At 56.7% G+C, this 18,280-nt stretch overlaps 1 protein-coding gene across 2 annotated transcripts in view; it reads left to right on the plus strand.

Moving 5' to 3' along the window:
• Nucleotides 1–493: 493 nt before the first annotated feature.
• LOC147120054 (uncharacterized) overlaps nucleotides 494–18,280 on the plus strand; it is a 210,655-nt gene continuing 192,868 nt past the window's right edge. For both annotated transcript variants that reach the window (XM_085985571.1, XM_085985572.1), the window contains exons 1-3: nucleotides 494–1,009; nucleotides 4,079–4,345; nucleotides 15,755–15,920. In XM_085985571.1, the coding sequence (XP_085841697.1) occupies nucleotides 905–1,009; nucleotides 4,079–4,345; nucleotides 15,755–15,920 (538 nt within the window). In that variant the 5' untranslated portion in view covers nucleotides 494–904. The remainder of the gene's footprint in view (nucleotides 1,010–4,078; nucleotides 4,346–15,754; nucleotides 15,921–18,280) is intronic.

Raw genomic sequence — 18,280 nt, forward strand, 5'->3', positions numbered from 1 at the left:
TTCTCAGTCACTGGTCAACAACTAGGTGTTTGGAGGGCCTAATATCTGTCAGAATCTGTTCCCAGCTGTTGTTAGGACCAGCCTGCAGCAGTCTGGCCAGGGCTCCAACCTATCCCTATTACACGGTTTGGTCGAGTAATATGCAAAACAGAAGCTCATCAGACAGACAGATGAATTGGATAGACAGACATACAGACAGACAGATGGATCAAACAGACAGATGGATCAGACTGACAGATGGATCAGACTGATCAGACAGAGACAGATCAGACGGTTATGACTGTGTCCAGTTACAGGGACTCTCACTTTAAGGTGACAGTAGGGGGGAGGATTTGAACAAATCAGTTTAGAATTTCACTTTGTTCTGTGGTTGGCATGGAAAAAAATGTGAGTCTGGCCTTTAGTGTGTCTGTGGGCTGTTTGTTCTCTCCCAGCTACGCCTTCTGCTTCCAAGGCAACGACTAACACTGCATGGAGAGAGAGAGAGGCGAGACTGAGAGCTGTCAGCAGGCACCAGCTCCGGCCTCCAGGCCCTGAGCTCTGTCCTTCCACCGGGATTCGGGATCCACCAGGATTCAGGATCCAGGATACAGCAAGATTTGGGATCCACTGAGATGCAGGATCCAGGATCCACCAGGATTCGGGATCCACTGGGATTCTGTTCCACCAAGATTCGGAATCCACCAGGATTCTGTTCCACTGGAATTAGGGATCCACTGGGATTCTATCCCACTGGAATTAGGGATCTACTGGGATTCTATTCCACCAGGATTAGGGATCCATCAGGATTCTGTTCCACCGGGATTCCGGGCTCACTGCTCCTTCCAATCAGGACCAGGGAAATTTACTGAGTGAAACTCAACCAATTTAGATCGGAGAGGAGAGGACGAAATAAGATCTGCAAATGGGCAGTGGGCGCGGGATGTCAAATTTGTCCTTACTGAGCCGAGGCTGCGGAAAGCTGGTGAACAGGGAACACGAGCGACTGGATGTTTACTTTGAAGCGCAGGTGAGGCGAGCGAATGGGATCCTCCTTTTCAATGAATCAGGTAATCCGGGGAAGCTGGGAATCTGCAGGCCTTCCACGCGAGCCTGCCATAAGCCAGGCGGGTGTGGGGCATGATGGCCAGGAGTTAGGCTGGGAGTCAGAACCCAGCCTTCCCCGCAGGTCAGGGGTGGAGCCGAGGGAGAAGTGGCCGAGCGGAAGTGGGGCACACCTGGAGGTCCAGGCCTGGCGTGTGATTTGGAACCCCAAAGATACTGAGGGCCCCAGCTTGCACCCCCACCACTGACTCAGCCATCGACCTTGGAAGCTCTGGCCCCCACTGGCCTGAGATGGGCCCCTGATGATGCCACTGCCCACTGACCTCTCCCTGACCCCACGTACTTTGGTGGGGTCAGCGCTGGAGGTCATCGATAGGCAGGTCAGGCCACACATGCCAGATTCAATGGCTAATTTGTTTTCGGAGAGCTAGTGTTAGTACTGACTGACCAATCACATTCATGAGAAAAATAGTGACTCCTTTCTCAGGGAGTATTAAAGGTCCCACCCAGGAATGGGAACAGTGACAGAATCAATACCACACTGAGAATGGGACCAGGGAGAGAGGGGGATAGGGAGAGAGGATCACAGGGACTGGGTTAGGGAGAGAGGGGCTCGGGGAGTGGGTTAGGGAGAGAGGGTCACAGAGAGAGAGGGTCACAGGAAGAGATGGTCACAGGGAGAGAGGGTTACAGGGAGTGGGTCAGGCAGAGCGCGCCTCAGGGAGTGGGTCAGGGTCACAGGGAGAGAGGGGCTCCAAGACTGGGTTAGGGAGAGAGGGCCACAGGGAGTTGGTCAGGGGGAGAGGGTCACAGGAAGAGGGTCACAGGGAGAGAGGGTCAGGGGGAGAGGGTCACAGGAAGAGGGTCACAACGAGAGGGTCATAGAGAGAGGGTCAGGTGGAGCGGGTCACAGGGAGTTGGACGGGAAGAGAGGGTCACAGCGAGAGGGTCAGGGAGAGAGGGTCACAGGGAGAGACGGTCACAGGGAGTGGGTCAGAGGGAGAGAACATCACAGGGAATGGGTGAGGGAGAGAGGGTCATAGTGACTAGATTGGGGAGATAGGGTCACTGTAAGTGGGTGAGGGAGAGGGACACAGATAGAGTGGCTCAGGGAGTGAGGGTCAAGGTGGACGTCAAAGGGAGTGGGGTACAGGGAGGAGACCACGGAGAGAGGGTCACAGGTAGAGTCAGGGAGGGGGTCAGGAGAAGTGGGGCACAGGGAGGGGGCCAGGGAGAGAGGGTCAGCGAGAGGAGTCAGGGGAAGAGGGCCACTGGGCGCAGGGAATGGGCCAGGGAGAGAGGATCAGGGAGGCGGTCAGAGGGGCCCAGGGAGTGGGTCAGGGAGAGAGGGCCAGGGAAGTGGTCAGGGGGAGTGGGGCACAGGGACTGGGCCAGTGGGTCAGGAGGGGGTCACAGAATCACAGAAACCCCACAGTGCCGATAGAGGCCATTTCGGCCCATCGAGCCTGCACCGACACATATCCCACCCGATCCCTGTAACCCCTACACCAACACATATCCCACCCTATCCCCGTAACCCCACGTATTTAATCCCCCTAACACTAAGGGTCAATTTATCATAGCCAATCAACCTAACCCGCACATCTTTGGACTGTGGGAGGAAACCGGAGCACCCGGAGGAAACCCACGCAAACACGGGGAGAATGTGCAAACTCCACACAGACAGTCACCCGAGGCCGGATTCGAACCCGGGTCCCTGGCGCTGTGAGGCAACAGTGCTAACCACTATGCCACTGTGCTGCCCGTGAGATGGAAAGGGGCACCGTGAGGGGGCCAGGGAGAGTGGGGCCCAAGGACTGGGCCGGGGGAGAGAGTGAGGGAGGGGAGCAGGGGGAGTGGGGCCCAGGGAAGGGGCCAGGGAGAGAGGGCCAGGGAGGGGGTCAGGGGGAGTGGAGCACAGGGACTGGGCTGGGGGAGAGAGTGAGGTCGGGGTCGGGGGGAGTGGGGCCCAGGGAGAGAGGGCTAGGGAGGGGGTATGGGGGAGTGGGGCCCAGGGAGGGGGCCAGGGAGAGAGGGTCAGGGGGAGTGGGGCCCAGGGACTGGGCTAAGGGAGAGAGTGAGGGAGGGGGTCAGGGGGAGTGGGGCCCAGGGAGGGGGCCAGGGAGAGAGGGGCCCAGGGACTGGGCCAGGGGAGAGAGTGAGGGAGGGGGTCAGGGGGAGTGGGGGCCAGGGGAGAGAGTGAGGGAGGAGGTCAGGGGGAGTGGGGCCCAGGGAGGGGGCCAGGGAGAGAGAGCCAGGGAAGGGGTCAGTGGGAGTGGGGCCCAGGGACTGGGCCGGGGGAGAGAGTGAGGGAGGGGGTCAGGGGGTGTGGGGGCCAGGGAGAGAGTGAGGGAGGGGTTCAGGGGGAGTGGGGCACAGGGAGAGAGGGCCAGGGAAGGGGTCAGGGGGAGTGGGGCACAGGGACTGGGCCGGGGGAAAGAGTCAGGCACAGGGTGTCAGGATGACTCTCCAGAGGTCACAGGGCACTGGGTACAGCCGGGACCTGGTGCTGATCCGCTGGCCGTGTTAGTATGGCACAGGGCAGATGCGGAATGAGCTGTGCTACAGAGAGAGGGGTTTTGCTGGAGTAGATCAGAATAAACTGTTTCTGTTGGCAGGAGGGTCGGTAACCAGAGGACACAGAGTTAAGGATAATTGGCAAAAGAACCAGTAGGGAGATGAGAATTTTCTTTACGCAGCATGCTATGATAATCTGGAATTCACTGGCGGTGGAAGCAGATTCAGTAATAACTTTCAAAAGGGAATTGGATAAATACTTGAAGGGGAAAAATTTGCAGGGCGGTGGAGAAAGAGCGGGGACTAATTGGACAGCTCTTTCAAAGAGCCAGCCCAGGCACGATGGGCCGAATGGCCTCCTTCTGAGCTGTATTGTTCTATGATGGATTCCAAGTGAGTTGATCAGCTGGATTCTTACACTCTTAGTCTCTCCTCGGTGAATCTCCAGCTCCAGACTGACCCTTCGTTATCCCGGGGTTATATTACGCTGCTCTTCCTTGTTTGCCATTTGTTCCAGGATTATTTTAACTGGAGGTCCCGGAGGAATTCCGTCTGCGTCTCTCTGAAGCTATGCGATTCCGAAGGCTTGCTACACGACCACTGCAACCCAGCACCTCCCAAAACCTTCAGCACACGGAGAGGGGCCCTGGTGCTCTACTCCGAGGACTTGGCCTTGCAATCCTGGCAGCGCCAGCATGGAGTGAAGTGGAGACGAGCAGCCAAAGTTCGGCTCAGCACACTGAGGGACTTAGCGAGGGCAGTCCTTGCGTATGGACGGAGAGAGGTGGGTGTGATGGGATCACTGGGGACAAGGATCATCCAGGTCCAGAGGGGTTAGGCAGCGGATAAGTCGTGTTTAGATGGATTAGTCAGTGGATCAGCCACGACTAGACAGGCTAGGCACTGGATCAGACATGTCTAGTTAGGTTAGGCAGCATCTCCAGACCAGTGCCACTCGATGATAGACTTTACCCTGATGGATCCTGTGGTGGAATAGACACCGACTGAACATGTCTGTTGTCTCGCCCCCCCCATCCACTGCCGTTCCCCACCCCTCACCCACTGCCGTTCCCCACCCCTCACCCACTGCCGTTCCCCACCCCTCACCCACTGCCGTTCCTCACCCCTCACCCACCCTCGTTCCCCACCCTCACCCACTGCCGTTCCCCACCCCTCACCCACTGCCGTTCCCCACCCCTCACCCACTGCCGTTCCCCACCCCTCACCCACTCCCGTTCCCCACCCCTCACCCACCCTCGTTCCCCACCCCTCACCCACTCTCGTTTCCCACCCCTCACCCACTCTCGTTCCCCACCCCTCACCCACTGCCGTTCCCCACCCCTCACCCACTCTCGTTCCTCACCCCTCACCCACTCCCATTCCCCACCCCTCACCCACTGCCGTTCCCCACCCCTCACCCATTCTCGTCCCTCACCCACTCCCGTTCCCCACCCCTCACCCACTCCCGTTCCCCACCCCTCACCCACTCCCGTTCCCCACCCCTCACCCACTCTCGTTCCCCACCCCTCACCCACTCTCGTTCCTCACCCCTCACCCACTCCCGTTCCCCACCCCTCACCCACTCCCGTTCCCCACCCCTCACCCACCCTCGTTCCCCACCCCTCACCCACTCTCGTTCCCCACCCCTCACCCACTCTCGTTCCTCACCCCTCACCCACCCTCGTTCCCCACCCCTCACCCACTCTCGTTCCCCACCCCTCACCCACTCTCGTTCCTCACCCCTCACCCACTCTCATTCCCCACCCCTCACCCACTCTCGTTCCCCACCCCTCACCCACCCTTGTTCCCCACCCCTCACCCACTGCCGTTCCCCACCCCTCACCCACTGCCGTTCCCCACCCCTCACCCACTCTCGTTCCTCACCCCTCATCCACCCTCGTTCCCCACCCCTCACCCACCCTCGTTCCTCACCCCTCACCCACCCTCATTCCCCACCCTCACCCACTCTCGTTCCCCACCCCTCACCCACTCTCGTTCCCCACCCCTCACCCACTCTCGTTCCCCACCCCTCACCCACTCTCGTTCCTCACCCCTCACCCACCCTCGTTCCCCACCCCTCACCCACTCTCGTTCCTCACCCCTCACCCACCCTCATTCCCCACCCCTCACCCACTCTCGTTCCCCACCCCTCACCCACTCTCGTTCCCCACCCCTCACCCCTCACCCACTCTCGTTCCCCACCCCTCACCCACTGCCGTTCCCCACCCCTCACCCGCTGCCGTTCCCCACCCCTCACCCGCTCTCGTTCCCCACCCCTCACCCACTCTCGTTCCCCACCCCTTACCCACTCCTGTTCCCCACCCCTCACCCACCCTCGTTCCCCACCCCTCACCCACTCTCGTTCCCCACCCCTCACCTCCCGTTCCCCACCCCTCACCCTCTCTCGTTCCCCACCCCTCACCCACTCTCGTTCCCCACCCCTCACCCACTCTCGTTCCCCACCCCTCACCCATTCTCGTTCCCCACCCCTCACCCACTCTCGTTCCCCACCCCCCACCCACTCCCGTTCCCCACCCCTCACCCACTCTCGTTCCCCACCCCTCACCCACTCTCGTTCCCCACCCCTCACCCACTCTCGTTCCCCACCCCTCACCTGCTGCCGTTCCCCACCGCTCACCCACTCTCGTTCCCCACCCCTCACCCACTCTCGTTCCCCACCCCTCACCCGCTGCCGTTCCCCACCCCTCACCCGCTCCCGTTCCCCACCCCTCACCCGCTCCCGTTCCCCACCCCTCACCCGCTCTCGTTCCCCACCCCTCACCCACTCTCGTTCCCCACCCCTCACCCACTGCCGTTCCCCACCCCTCACCCACTCTCGTTCCCCACCCCTTACCCACTCCTGTTCCCCAGCCGTTACCCACTCTCGTTCCCCAGCCCTCAGCCACTGTTGTTCCCCACCCCTCACCCAATGTGATAGGTGGAGTTAATGGATATGGTGTGAAGTGGGTAGGTGGGATTGGGGGATTTAGTGTGAAGTGGGTAGGTGGGATTGGGGGATTTAGTGTGAAGTGGGGAGGTGGGATTGGGGGATTTAGAGAGAAGTGGGTAGGTGGGATTGGGGGATTTAGTGTGAAGTGGGTAGGTGGGATTGGGGGATTTAGTGTGAAGTGGGTAGGTGGGATTGGGGGATTTAGTGTGAAGTGGGTAGGTGGGATTGGGGGATTTAGTGAGAAGTGGGGAGGTGGGATTGGGGGATTTAGAGAGAAGTGGGTAGGTGGGATTCGGGGATTTAGTGTGAAGTGGGTAGGTGGGATTGGGGGATTTAGTGTGAAGTGGGGAGGTGGGATTGGGGGATTTAGAGAGAAGTGGTTAGGTGGGATTCGGGGATTTAGTGTGAAGTGGGTAGGTGGGATTGGGGGATTTAGTGTGAAGTGGGTAGGTGGAATTGTGGGATTTAGTGTGAAGTGGGTCGGTGGGATTGGGGGATTTAGCATGAAGTGGGTAGGTGGGATTGGGGGATTTAGTGTGAAGTGGGTAGGTGGGATTGGGGGATTTAGTGTGAAGTGGGTAGGTGGGATTGGGGGATTTAGTGAGAAGTGGGTAGGTGGGATTGGGAGATTTAGTGAGAAGTGGGTAGGTGGGATTGGGGGATTTAGTGAGAAGTGGGTAGGTGGGATTGGGGGATTTAGTGAGAAGGTGGGTAGGTGGGATTGGGGGATTTAGTGTGAAGTGGGTAGGTGGGATTGGGGGATTTAGTGAGAAGTGGGTAGGTGGGATTGGGGGATTTAGTGAGAAGGTGGGTAGGTGGGATTGGGGGATTTAGAGAGAAGTGGGTAGGTGGGATTGGGGGATTTAGTGTGAAGTGGGTCGGTGGGATTGGGGGATTTAGTGTGAAGTGGGTAGGTGGGATTAGGGGATTTAGAGAGAAGTGGGTAGGTGGGATTGGGGGATTTAGTGAGAAGTGGGTAGGTGGGATTGGGGGATTTAGTGAGAAGTGGGTAGGTGGGATTGGGGGATTTAGCATGAAGTGGGTAGGTGGGATTAGGGGATTTAGAGAGAAGTGGGTAGGTGGGATTGGGGGATTTAGTGTGAAGTGGGTCGGTGGGATTGGGGGATTTAGTGTGAAGTGGGTAGGTGGGATTAGGGGATTTAGAGAGAAGTGGGTAGGTGGGATTGGGGGATTTAGTGAGAAGTGGGTAGGTGGGATTGGGGGATTTAGTGAGAAGTGGGTAGGTGGGATTGGGGGATTTAGTGTGAAGTGGGTAGGTGGGATTAGGGGATTTAGAGAGAAGTGGGGAGGTGGGATTGGGGGATTTAGTGAGAAGTGGGTAGGTGGGATTGGGGGATTTAGTGTGAAGTGGGTAGGTGGGATTGGGGGATTTAGTGAGAAGTGGGTAGGTGGGATTGGGGGATTTAGCATGAAGTGGGTAGGTGGGATTGGGGGATTTAGTGTGAAGTGGGTAGGTGGGATTGGGGGATTTAGTGTGAAGTGGGTAGGTGGGATTGGGGGATTTAGTGTGAAGTGGGTAGGTGGGATTGGGGGATTTAGTGTGAAGTGGGTAGATGGGATTGGGGGATTTAGTGTGAAGTGGGTAGGTGGGATTGGGGGATTTAGTGTGAAGTGGGTAGGTGGGATTGGGGGATTTAGTGAGAAGTGGGTAGGTGGGATTGGGGGATTTAGTGTGAAGTGGGTAGGTGGGATTGGGGGATTTAGTGTGAAGTGGGTAGGTGGGATTGGGGGATTTAGTGAGAAGTGGGTAGGTGGGATGGGGGATTTAGTGTGTAGTGGGTAGGTGGGATTCGGAGATTTAGTGTGAAGTGGGTAGGTGGGATTGGGGGATTTAGAGAGAGTGGGTGGGTGGGATTGGGGGATTTAGAGAGAAGTGGGTGGGTGGGATTGGGGGATTTAGTGTGATGTGGGTAGGTGGGATTGGGGGATTTAGTGTGAAGTGGGTGGGTGGGATTGGGGGATTTAGTGAGAAGTGGGTAGGTGGGATTGGGGGATTTAGTGTGAAGTGGGTAGGTGGGATTGGGGGATTAGTGTGAAGTGGGTGGGTGGGATTGGGGGATTTAGTGTGAGTGGGTGGGTGGGATTGGGGGATTTAGTGTGAAGTGGGTAGGTGGGATTGGGGGATTTAGTGAGAAGTGGGTAGGTGGGATTGGGGGATTTAGTGTGAAGTGGGTGGGTGGGATTGGGGGATTTAGTGTGAAGTGGGTAGGTGGGATTGTGGGATTTAGTGTGAAGTGGGTAGGTGGGATTGGGGGATTTAGTGAGAAGTGGGTAGGTGGGATTGGGGGATTTAGTGTGTAGTGGGTGGGTGGGATTGGGGGATTTAGTGTGAAGTGGGTAGGTGGGATTGTGGGATTTAGTGTGAAGTGGGTAGGTGGGATTGGGGGATTTAGTGTGAAGTGGGTAGGTGGGATTGGGGGATTTAGTGTGAAGTGGGTAGGTGGGATTGGGGGATTTAGTGTGAAGTGGGTGGGTGGGATTGGGGGATTTAGTGTGAGTGGGTCGGTGGGATTGGGGGATTTAGTGTGAAGTGGGTAGGTGGGATTGTGGGATTTAGTGTGAGTGGGTGGGTGGGATTGGGGGATTTAGTGTGAGTGGGGAGGTGGGATTGGGGGATTTAGAGAGAAGGTGGGTAGGTGGGATTGGGGGATTTAGTGAGAAGGTGGGTAGGTGGGATTGGGGGATTTAGTGAGAAGGTGGGTAGGTGGGATTGGGGGATTTAGTGTGAAGTGGGTAGGTGGGATTGGGGGATTTAGAGAGAAGTGGGTAGGTGGGATTGGGGGATTTAGTGTGTAGTGGGTAGGTGGGATTGGGGGATTTAGTGTGAAGTGGGTGGGTGGGATTGGGGGATTTAGTGTGAAGTGGGTAGGTGGGATTGGGGGATTTAGTGTGAAGTGGGTGGGTGGGATTGGGGGATTTAGTGTGATGTGGGTAGGTGGGATTGGGGGATTTAGTGTGAAGTGGGTCGGTGGGATTGGGGGATTTAGTGTGATGTGGGTAGGTGGGATTGGGGATTTAGTGTGAAGTGGGTAGGTGGGATTGGGGGATTTAGTGTGAAGTGGGTAGGTGGGATTGGGGGATTTAGTGTGAAGTGGGTAGGTGGGATTGGGGGATTTAGTGTGAAGTGTGTGGTGGGATTGGGGGATTAGTGTGAAGTGGGGAGGTGGGATTGGGGGATTTAGAGAGAAGTGGGTAGGTGGGATTGGGGGATTTAGTGTGAAGTGGTAGGTGGGATTGGGGAATTTAGTGTGAAGTGTGTGGTGGGATTGGGGGATTTAGTGTGTAGTGGGTAGGTGGGATTGGGGGATTTAGTGTGAAGTGTGTGGTGGGATTGGGGGATTTAGTGTGAAGTGGGTGGGTGGGATTGGGGGATTTAGTGTGTAGTGGGTAGGTGGGTTGGGGGATTTAGTGTGAAGTGTGTGGTGGGATTGGGGGATTTAGTGAGAGTGGGATTGGGGGATTTAGTGTGAGTGGGTAGGTGGGATTGGGGGATTTAGCGTGAAGTGGGTCGGTGGGATTGGGGGATTTAGTGTGAAGTGGGTAGGTGGGATTGGGGGATTAGTGTGATGTGGGTAGGTGGGATTGGGGGATTTAGAGAGAGTGGGTAGGTGGGATTGGGGAATTTAGTGTGAGTGGGTAGGTGGGATTGGGGGATTTAGTGTGATGTGGGTAGGTGGGATTGGGGGATTTAGTGTGATGTGGGTAGGTGGGATTGGGGGATTTAGTGTGAAGTGGTTCGGTGGGATTGGGGGATTTAGCGTGAAGTGGGTCGGTGGGATTGGGGGATTTAGTGTGAAGTGGGTCGGTGGGATTGGGGGATTTAGTGTGTAGTGGGTAGGTGGGATTGGGGGATTTAGTGTGAAGTGGGTAGGTGGGATTGGGGGATTTAGTGTGTAGTGGGTAGGTGGGATTGGGGGATTTAGTGTGAAGTGGGTCAGTGGGATTGGGGGATTTAGTGTGAAGTGGGTAGGTGGGATTGTGGGATTTAGTGTGAAGTGGGTCAGTGGGATTGGGGGATTTAGAGAGAAGTGGGTAGGTGGGATTGGGGAATTTAGTGTGAAGTGGGTAGGTGGGATTGGGGGATTTAGTGTGTAGTGGGTAGGTGGGATTGGGGGATTTAGAGAGAGTGGGTAGGTGGGATTGGGGGATTTAGTGTGAAGTGGGGAGGTGGGATTGGGGGATTTAGTGTGAAGTGGGTAGGTGGGATTGGGGGATTTAGTGAGAAGTTTGTAGGTGGGATTGGGGGATTTAGTGTGAGTGGTTCGTGGGATTAGGGGATTTAGTGAGAAGTGTGTGGTGGGATTGGGGGATCTAGTGTGAAGTGGGTCGGTGGGATTGGGGGATTTAGTGTGAAGTAGTTCGGTGGGATTGGGGGATTTAGTGAGAAGTTTGTAGGTGGGATTGGGGGATTTAGTGTGAAGTGGGTAGGTGGGATTGGGGGATTTAGTGTGTAGTGGGTAGGTGGGATTGGGGGATTTAGTGTGAAGGCGGGTAGGCAGGATTGGGAGATTTAGTGTGTAGTGGGTAGGTGGGATTGGGGGATTTAGTGTGTAGTGGGTAGGTGGGATTGGGGGGATTTAGTGTGAAGGCGGGTAGGCAGGATTGGGAGATTTAGTGTGAAGTGGGTAGGTGGGATTTGGGGATTTAGTGAGAACTGGGTTGGTGGTTTGACTTTTTAGGAAGGGTTGGGCCAGTTCGGGCCTACTGATTATTTCATTTTCCTAAAAATGAGAAGATAAAGGGGCAGAAATTCGGTTGGCACCGCCTCCAATTAGCACCTAAAGAGGCCGAGAAGTGGGGCGTTAGCCAATTTTCGGCCGGGCGCAGTGAACCCAGCGCCTCTTCCCATATTGAGTGGGCATTTTGCGCCGGCGCTAAACCTTAGCGCCCGCTTGCGGGCGCAGGCAGATCATGACATCATTTCAGTGTGTAACGCCTTTTGGGTGCCCCGGACCAGAAATTCAGTGTTGCGCCCCTCCGTTCCGCCTGGCACTAATAAGGACTGCTTACCTGGAACGTTCCCCAGTCACTCTCGGGCTAGGGGGGTGCTCTTTAAAGGGGACTGCACTGGTATAAAAGCGGCAGCCATTTTGGGAGCACAACTTCCTCGAGACTTTCACAGAGTTGCTGAGCTGCACTCTGAGAGCCATTGCACCAGTGAGCCAATGCTGGCCAGAGGAACTTCAGCCTTCTGACCATCACCTTGCTGCTGGTGAGCATTTACAATGTTTACAATTTCTTGTGCGCTATTATTATGGTGGCTGCATTGGAGGGGAACGTCCTGCTGCTTAACCATCTGGAAAGGGCACAGAGACGCAGGGAGAGATAGGCAGGAATGGCCAGACGGAGGAGGGCCAACAGACGTCGCCACACCAGACCTTATGCTGCCAGGGTTTTCCGACAGCAGTTCTCTTACTTGAACATGTCAGAGGAGCAGTGTCTTAGAAGGCTGCGCTTCAGAAAGGAGGTGGTGACTGAGCTGTGCCACCTGCTTCAGCCAGATCTGCAGCCTCAGATAAGGTGCAGGACCTCTCTGTCGGTGGCTGTCAAGATGACTGTTGCCCTGAATTTCTATGCGAGCGGCTCCTTCCAGGCCGCAACTGGGGACATCGCCAACATATCGCAGTTTGCGGTGCATTGCTGCATCCGTCAAGTAACAGATGCCCTATTTAAAAGGAGACGGCAGTACATCTCCTTCCCTGTGACACTGGAAAAGCAGCGGGAGCGCGCAGAGGGCTTCGCAGCAATAGCGGACTTCCCCATGGTGCAGGGCGCCATTGACTGCACGCACGTGGCTTTGCGGGCGCCTGTTTTGAATCCGGAGGAGTTCCGCAACCGCAAGGGGTTCCATTCCTTGAATGTTCAGCTGGTCTGTGACCACCGACAGCTGATCCTCGCAGTCAATGCGCAGTTCCCTGGCAGCAGCCACGACGCCTTCATCCTGCGCCAGACTTCAGTTGCAGACCTATTCGAGGCCCCGGCTCACCCAGGAGGCTGGCTTCTCGGTGACAAGGGCTATCCTCTGTGCCCATGGCTGATGATGCCGCTCCATTCACCCAGCACTCCTGCGAGCCATCAGGCGACGAGGAACATTGTAGAGCACACATTCGGTGTGCTGAAGCAGCGGTTCTGCTGTCTGGACCATTCCGGAGGCGCCTTGCAGTACTCACCAGAGCGAGTCTCCCACTTCGTCGTAGTCTGTTGCATGCTGCATAACCTCGCCATCCTACGCACCCAGCCAATGCCACGAGCCATTGAAGCACCAGCGGAGGAGGAGGAGGAGGAGGAGGAGGAGGACCAAGACGGGAGGGAGGTACAAACTGGAAGGGCTGTCCGTCAGAGGCTGATAACAAGCCGCTTCTAGGCCCCTCTGACGGAATGCTTGGTGCCATTCGAAGAGCAGGAATGGAACCGTCCGGATAACCCAAAGCCTATGAAGGGCAGTGAATGTAAATATAAGACATGGCCAATCTAAATTTAAAAAGTTGTTTATTTTGCTAAATGTGCTTCCTTCCAACATGACAAAGCAATGGCAACAGAAAGCAAAACTAACACACTAACACATAAGTGTGTCGCACACCCGGAAGACTATCCAAAACATTACTAACATTCAGACCAGCATCCACGGCCTTGATTTCTACAAATAAGATGTCTCAGCTGCACCTTCTACTCTTTCCCCCTTGATGGTGATCTACTTCTCTTGCGAGATCGGCCCCTTCCCTCCCTGCAGCTCCTCCGTAATGGGATCCCAGTGGCTGCATCAAGGCTGGGGGAGGCCTGCTGGCTGTCTGAAAGCGCAGATGCCCCTGAGGGACGTCCTGGACGACCTCTGGCCTTGGAGGGCCCGGATGCTGACTGCTCCAACTGTGCATGGGTGGAAACAGTCTGTCCTGCAGGTGGTGGCAGCTGCAGTGGAGACGTGCCAGCGGTGGCATCAGGAATGCTGACATCCTGAGAGCGGACAGCAGCTCCCTGGTCGACCGACACACTGGCACTCTGACGGGGCAGCACCGCAGCACGCGCACCAATCGGCTGGTCCACAGATTGATACCCTGCTGTGGTGCTGCAAGTGCCCCGGGTAATCCCGCCTGATCCAGCGAGGGTGGCAGCAGTCATTGGTCGCGTGGCCTCAATATGCGTCTGCATGAGACCAGCGAGTGACTGCGTGGCAGCACTCAGCACTTGCGTGGCAGGTGCCAGTGCTTCGGTGAAGCCCTGGACAGTCCTTTCCAGTGCTTCGCTGAAGGCCGGGACAGTCCTTTCCAGTGCGGCCCCGAAGTCCTGCGTACTCCTTGCCTGTGCGGCCCCGAAGTCCTGCGCACTCCTTGCCTGTGCTGCCCCGAAGTCCTGCGCACTCCTTGCCTGTGCTGCCCCGAAGTCCTGCGCACTCCTTGCCTGTGCTGCCCCGAAGTCCTGCGCACTCCTTACCTGTGCTGCCCCGAAGTCTTGGACACTCCTTGCCAGTGTCTCGATGGATTCAGGCATCCTTGCCACTGCAGCCATGAGCTCAGTGTGCCTGAGCCGAGCCTGGGCGCTCATTTCTGTGAGGGAACGCACCTCTTCTGCGCTCTGTGCAGCAGTACTCGCGGCCTGACTTGCCCTCCGGGGAGGCGGCCCCCGAGCTTCCCTACCTGCCGTGCGTTGCTGCAGCCCGCTGGGTCCTGGAACTGCTTCCTCCTCAGAGCATTTCCCCCCCGCTCCCCTCCAGGGAAGTAGTCTCCCCAGTCTGCAGAGGGACTGGCTCGCCTGAGGGTGGCAGGGATGGTCCAGCTTCCTCCTGCTCGTCGCCTCCGGAGTCAGTGGCAGTGGCAGCTTGAGGGCCCGGCTCCTGAGCTGGTGATGCAGCATCTGAAAGCAGGGAGGTTGAAGAGTGGCTTTAGCGAAAGGACAGGGTGGCAGCAAGGGATGCATGAGTGCTGCAATGCTCTGACATGGGTCCAGAGTGAAAAAGCATGCTGGTGGGGGGAAGAAGTGGAAGGAGAGAGTTCAAAAAGGTGATGACCTTACCATCGCTGTGCACAATGGGGTCGGCAGCTCCAGTGGTGACAGGACCAGTCATCCGGCCTCCAACAATCTGGTGGACTCGTTCCTCCAGGTCCGTCAGTGTCTGCAGCTGAGGAGGGCCTCCTCCGGTGCGAAGCTGCTCCCTCCGGTTCCTGGCCTGCAGGAGAAAGGACGGGAAGTGATGAAACATGCTGGCCTGAGCTGACATCACATGCTCCCATGGTAGATTAGCCCTTCCATTATGCATTGAGCTGACATCACATACCCCCCATGGTAGAATAGCCCTGCCATTATGCATTGAGCTGACATCACATGCCCTCCATGGTAGAATAGCCCTTCCATTATGCATTGAGCTGACATCACATGCCCCCATGGTAGAATAGCTCTTCCATTATGCATTGAGCTGAATGTGCGTGTGTGTTTCCAGAAAGGGCATGGGTGCTGGCTGACAGATAGCCATTGGGGCTTCGCGCACCCTCTGGCCATAATGTCAGGTGCAGATGGAGGGATGAAGAAGATGGCGAAAAAGGCACTCACCCTAACGACCCGAGTGAGGTCGTTGAACTTCTTCCTGCATTGCACTGGAGTCCTGGCCACCACGCTGGTTGAGGTGACTCTTTGACAAACTTCCCTCCAAGCTCTGCAGTACTCGCTCTGATGAGGCCTCCTGCCATTATCGGGGTACAGCACAGCTCGCTGGCGCTCCACTTCGCCAACCAAAGCATCCAATGCCCCATCGGTAAAGCGCTCCGCTCTCTGCTTCACCCTCTCCATATGTTCAAAGTTTGGAACACCACAGAAAGCACAGCACTGATTTTGAGGCCTACAAGGCGCAGAATGTGGCTGCTGCTCCTAATTGACCCGCCCCTTTAAGAGCTGGCCAGCGCCAGCATGTCTCGGGGTAATCGATTATTGACAGCACCTGCGCTGCGCCCGGCTGCCGACATATTGAGTAGCGCCGCCGGGTTAGCACCTTAAGACTCCCGTGCAGTGCCTGAATCAACGCCGCAATCACCTTTAGGGGCGCAGCAACCCAATATCGCTCAAGGTGGCGATAAGTTGCACTTGGCGATAAAATTTGCGCAGCGCCAATTCTAACGCCCCAAACGGGGCTATACCCAATTTCTCCCCCAAATATTTTTCTTCCGTCACCGGGAATAGTAACCTGCCCCCTCTGTGAACACTTTGCCTGAGGAACTAATGTTGCTTTGTTTCCAGGATGGTTCAAGTCCAAATGAAGCGGTGCCCTATCTCCACTTCCTCATTGGGCACAAGAATCGCCCGGGAAACCGCAGAATCCGTCCTGGCTACTCGGCCAAGCGATACCTCACTTGCCTGACTGAGACCTGTGACCCCAGCCTCTTGCATCGGCTGCGAGGCTCAGGTGAGATTGGTCCATTTTGTTTCTACCCAATCAGAGCGTTAGAATGGGAGAGCAACTGATCCATGTAATGTGCCAAAGTCTGGGATAGAACAGCGAACTTTAACCCCTGAGAGCCGGTTTCAAATCCTGCACAGATTTCTGGGTAGAAGGTCTCCTCTTTCTGGCAAAGAGTTCTGTGGAGTCCAGAATGGAATGGTGTGGGGTGCTAAGGGCGTGTTTTGGCTCTTGTCTACTGTCAGGTTACACACCAGCAGCCAATGTTTTGGGGTCCAGATCAGCAATGATCGGCGCACACCAGGGGTCCTCTCCCACCCCGGTGCTGTACCGACCTGAGGTCGGCTGCAGCCGTACTGAAGGAGGTCCCTCACCCCTCTCAGTGCCGCCTCCACAGCTGCATCAGAGATGACAGGCTCTGGGTACCCCTGATCGTGCGAGCATTCCAGTCTATGGTGCACAGGGACCATAGTCCCTGCCCTGACACTCAATGCAGTGCTGAGAAGAGAGGGCGGCCCACCCCTATGCATCACCAGCTGATCGAGTAGCAGTAGGACTGAGTGGGGGTGGGGCGGCACAGTATGAATGTATATAGTATCTATAAAATGATGGGGAGTTGGATGGAGTACAGTGTGTGTGTGAAAGGGTGGGGAGTTGGATGGGGTACAGTGTCCGTGTGTGAAAGGGTGGGGAGTTGGATGGGGTACAGTGTGTGTGTGAGGGTGGGGAGTTCAATGGGGTACAGTGTCCGTGTGTGAGGGTGGGGAGTTGGATGGGGTACAGTGTGTGTGAAAGGGTGGGGAGTTGGATGGGGTACAGTGTCCGTGTGTGAAAGGGTGGGGAGTTGGATGGGGTACAGTGTGTGTGTGAGGGTGGGGAGTTGGATGGGGTACAGTGTGTGTGTGAGGGTGGGGAGTTGGATGGGGTACAGTGTGTGTGAGGGTGGGGAGTTGGATGGGGTACAGTGTCCGTGTGTGAAAGGGTGGGGAGTTGGATGGGGTACAGTGTGTGTGTGAGAGGGTGGGGAGTTGGATGGGGTACAGTGTGTGTGTGAGGGTGGGGAGTTGGATGGGGTACAGTGTGTGTGAGGGTGGGGAGTTGGATGGGGTACAGTGTGTGTGAGGGTGGGGAGTTGGATGGAGTACAGTGTCCGTGTGTGAGGGTGGGGAGTTGGATGGGGTACAGTGTGTGTGTGAGGGTGGGGAGTTGGATGGGGTACAGTGTGTGTGTGAGGGTGGGGAGTTGGATGGGGTACAGTGTGTGTGAGGGTGGGGAGTTGGATGGAGTACAGTGTGTGTGTGAGGGGGTGGGGAGTTGGATGGGGTACAGTGTGTGTGTGAGGGTGGGGAGTTGGATGGGGTACAGTGTGTGTGTGAGGGTGGGGAGTTGGATGAGGTACAGTGTCCGTGTGTGAGGGTGGGGAGTTGGATGGGGTACAGTGTGTGTGTGAGGGTGGGGAGTTGGATGGGGTACAGTGTGTGTGTGAGGGGGTGGGGAGTTGGATGGGGTACAGTGTGTGTGTGAGGGTGGGGAGTTGGATGGGGTACAGTGTGTGTGAGGGTGGGGAGTTGGATGGGGTACAGTGTCCGTGTGTGAAAGGGTGGGGAGTTGGATGGGGTACAGTGTGTGTGAGGGTGGGGAGTTGGATGGGGTACAGTGTGTGTGAGGGTGGGGAGTTGGATGGGGTACAGTGTGTGTGTGAGGGGGTGGGGAGTTGGATGGGGTACAGTGTGTGTGTGAGGGTGGGGAGTTGGATGGGGTACAGTGTGTGTGTGAGGGTGGGGAGTTGGATGGGGTACAGTGTGTGTGAGGGTGGGGAGTTGGATGGAGTACAGTGTGTGTGTGAGGGGGTGGGGATTTGGATGGGGTACAGTGTGTGTGTGAGGGTGGGGAGTTGGATGGGGTACAGTGTGTGTGTGAGGGTGGGGAGTTGGATGAGGTACAGTGTCCGTGTGTGAGGGTGGGGAGTTGGATGGGGTACAGTGTGTGTGTGAGGGTGGGGAGTTGGATGGGGTACAGTGTGTGTGTGAGGGTGGGGAGTTGGATGGGGTACAGTGTGTGTGAGGGTGGGGAGTTGGATGGGGTACAGTGTCCGTGTGTGAAAGGGTGGGGAGTTGGATGGGGTACAGTGTGTGTGAGGGTGGGGAGTTGGATGGGGTACAGTGTGTGTGAGGGTGGGGAGTTGGATGGGGTACAGTGTGTGTGTGAGGGGGTGGGGAGTTGGATGGGGTACAGTGTGTGTGTGAGGGTGGGGAGTTGGATGGGGTACAGTGTGTGTGTGAGGGTGGGGAGTTGGATGGGGTACAGTGTGTGTGTGAGGGGGTGGGGAGTTGGATGGGGTACAGTGTCCGTGTGTGAAAGGGTGG

This window comes from Somniosus microcephalus, chromosome 4 (genome assembly GCF_052327205.1).
Source record: "Somniosus microcephalus isolate GS21.2 chromosome 4, FLI_Smic_1.0, whole genome shotgun sequence".
Taxonomy (NCBI): Eukaryota; Metazoa; Chordata; class Chondrichthyes; order Squaliformes; family Somniosidae; genus Somniosus; species Somniosus microcephalus.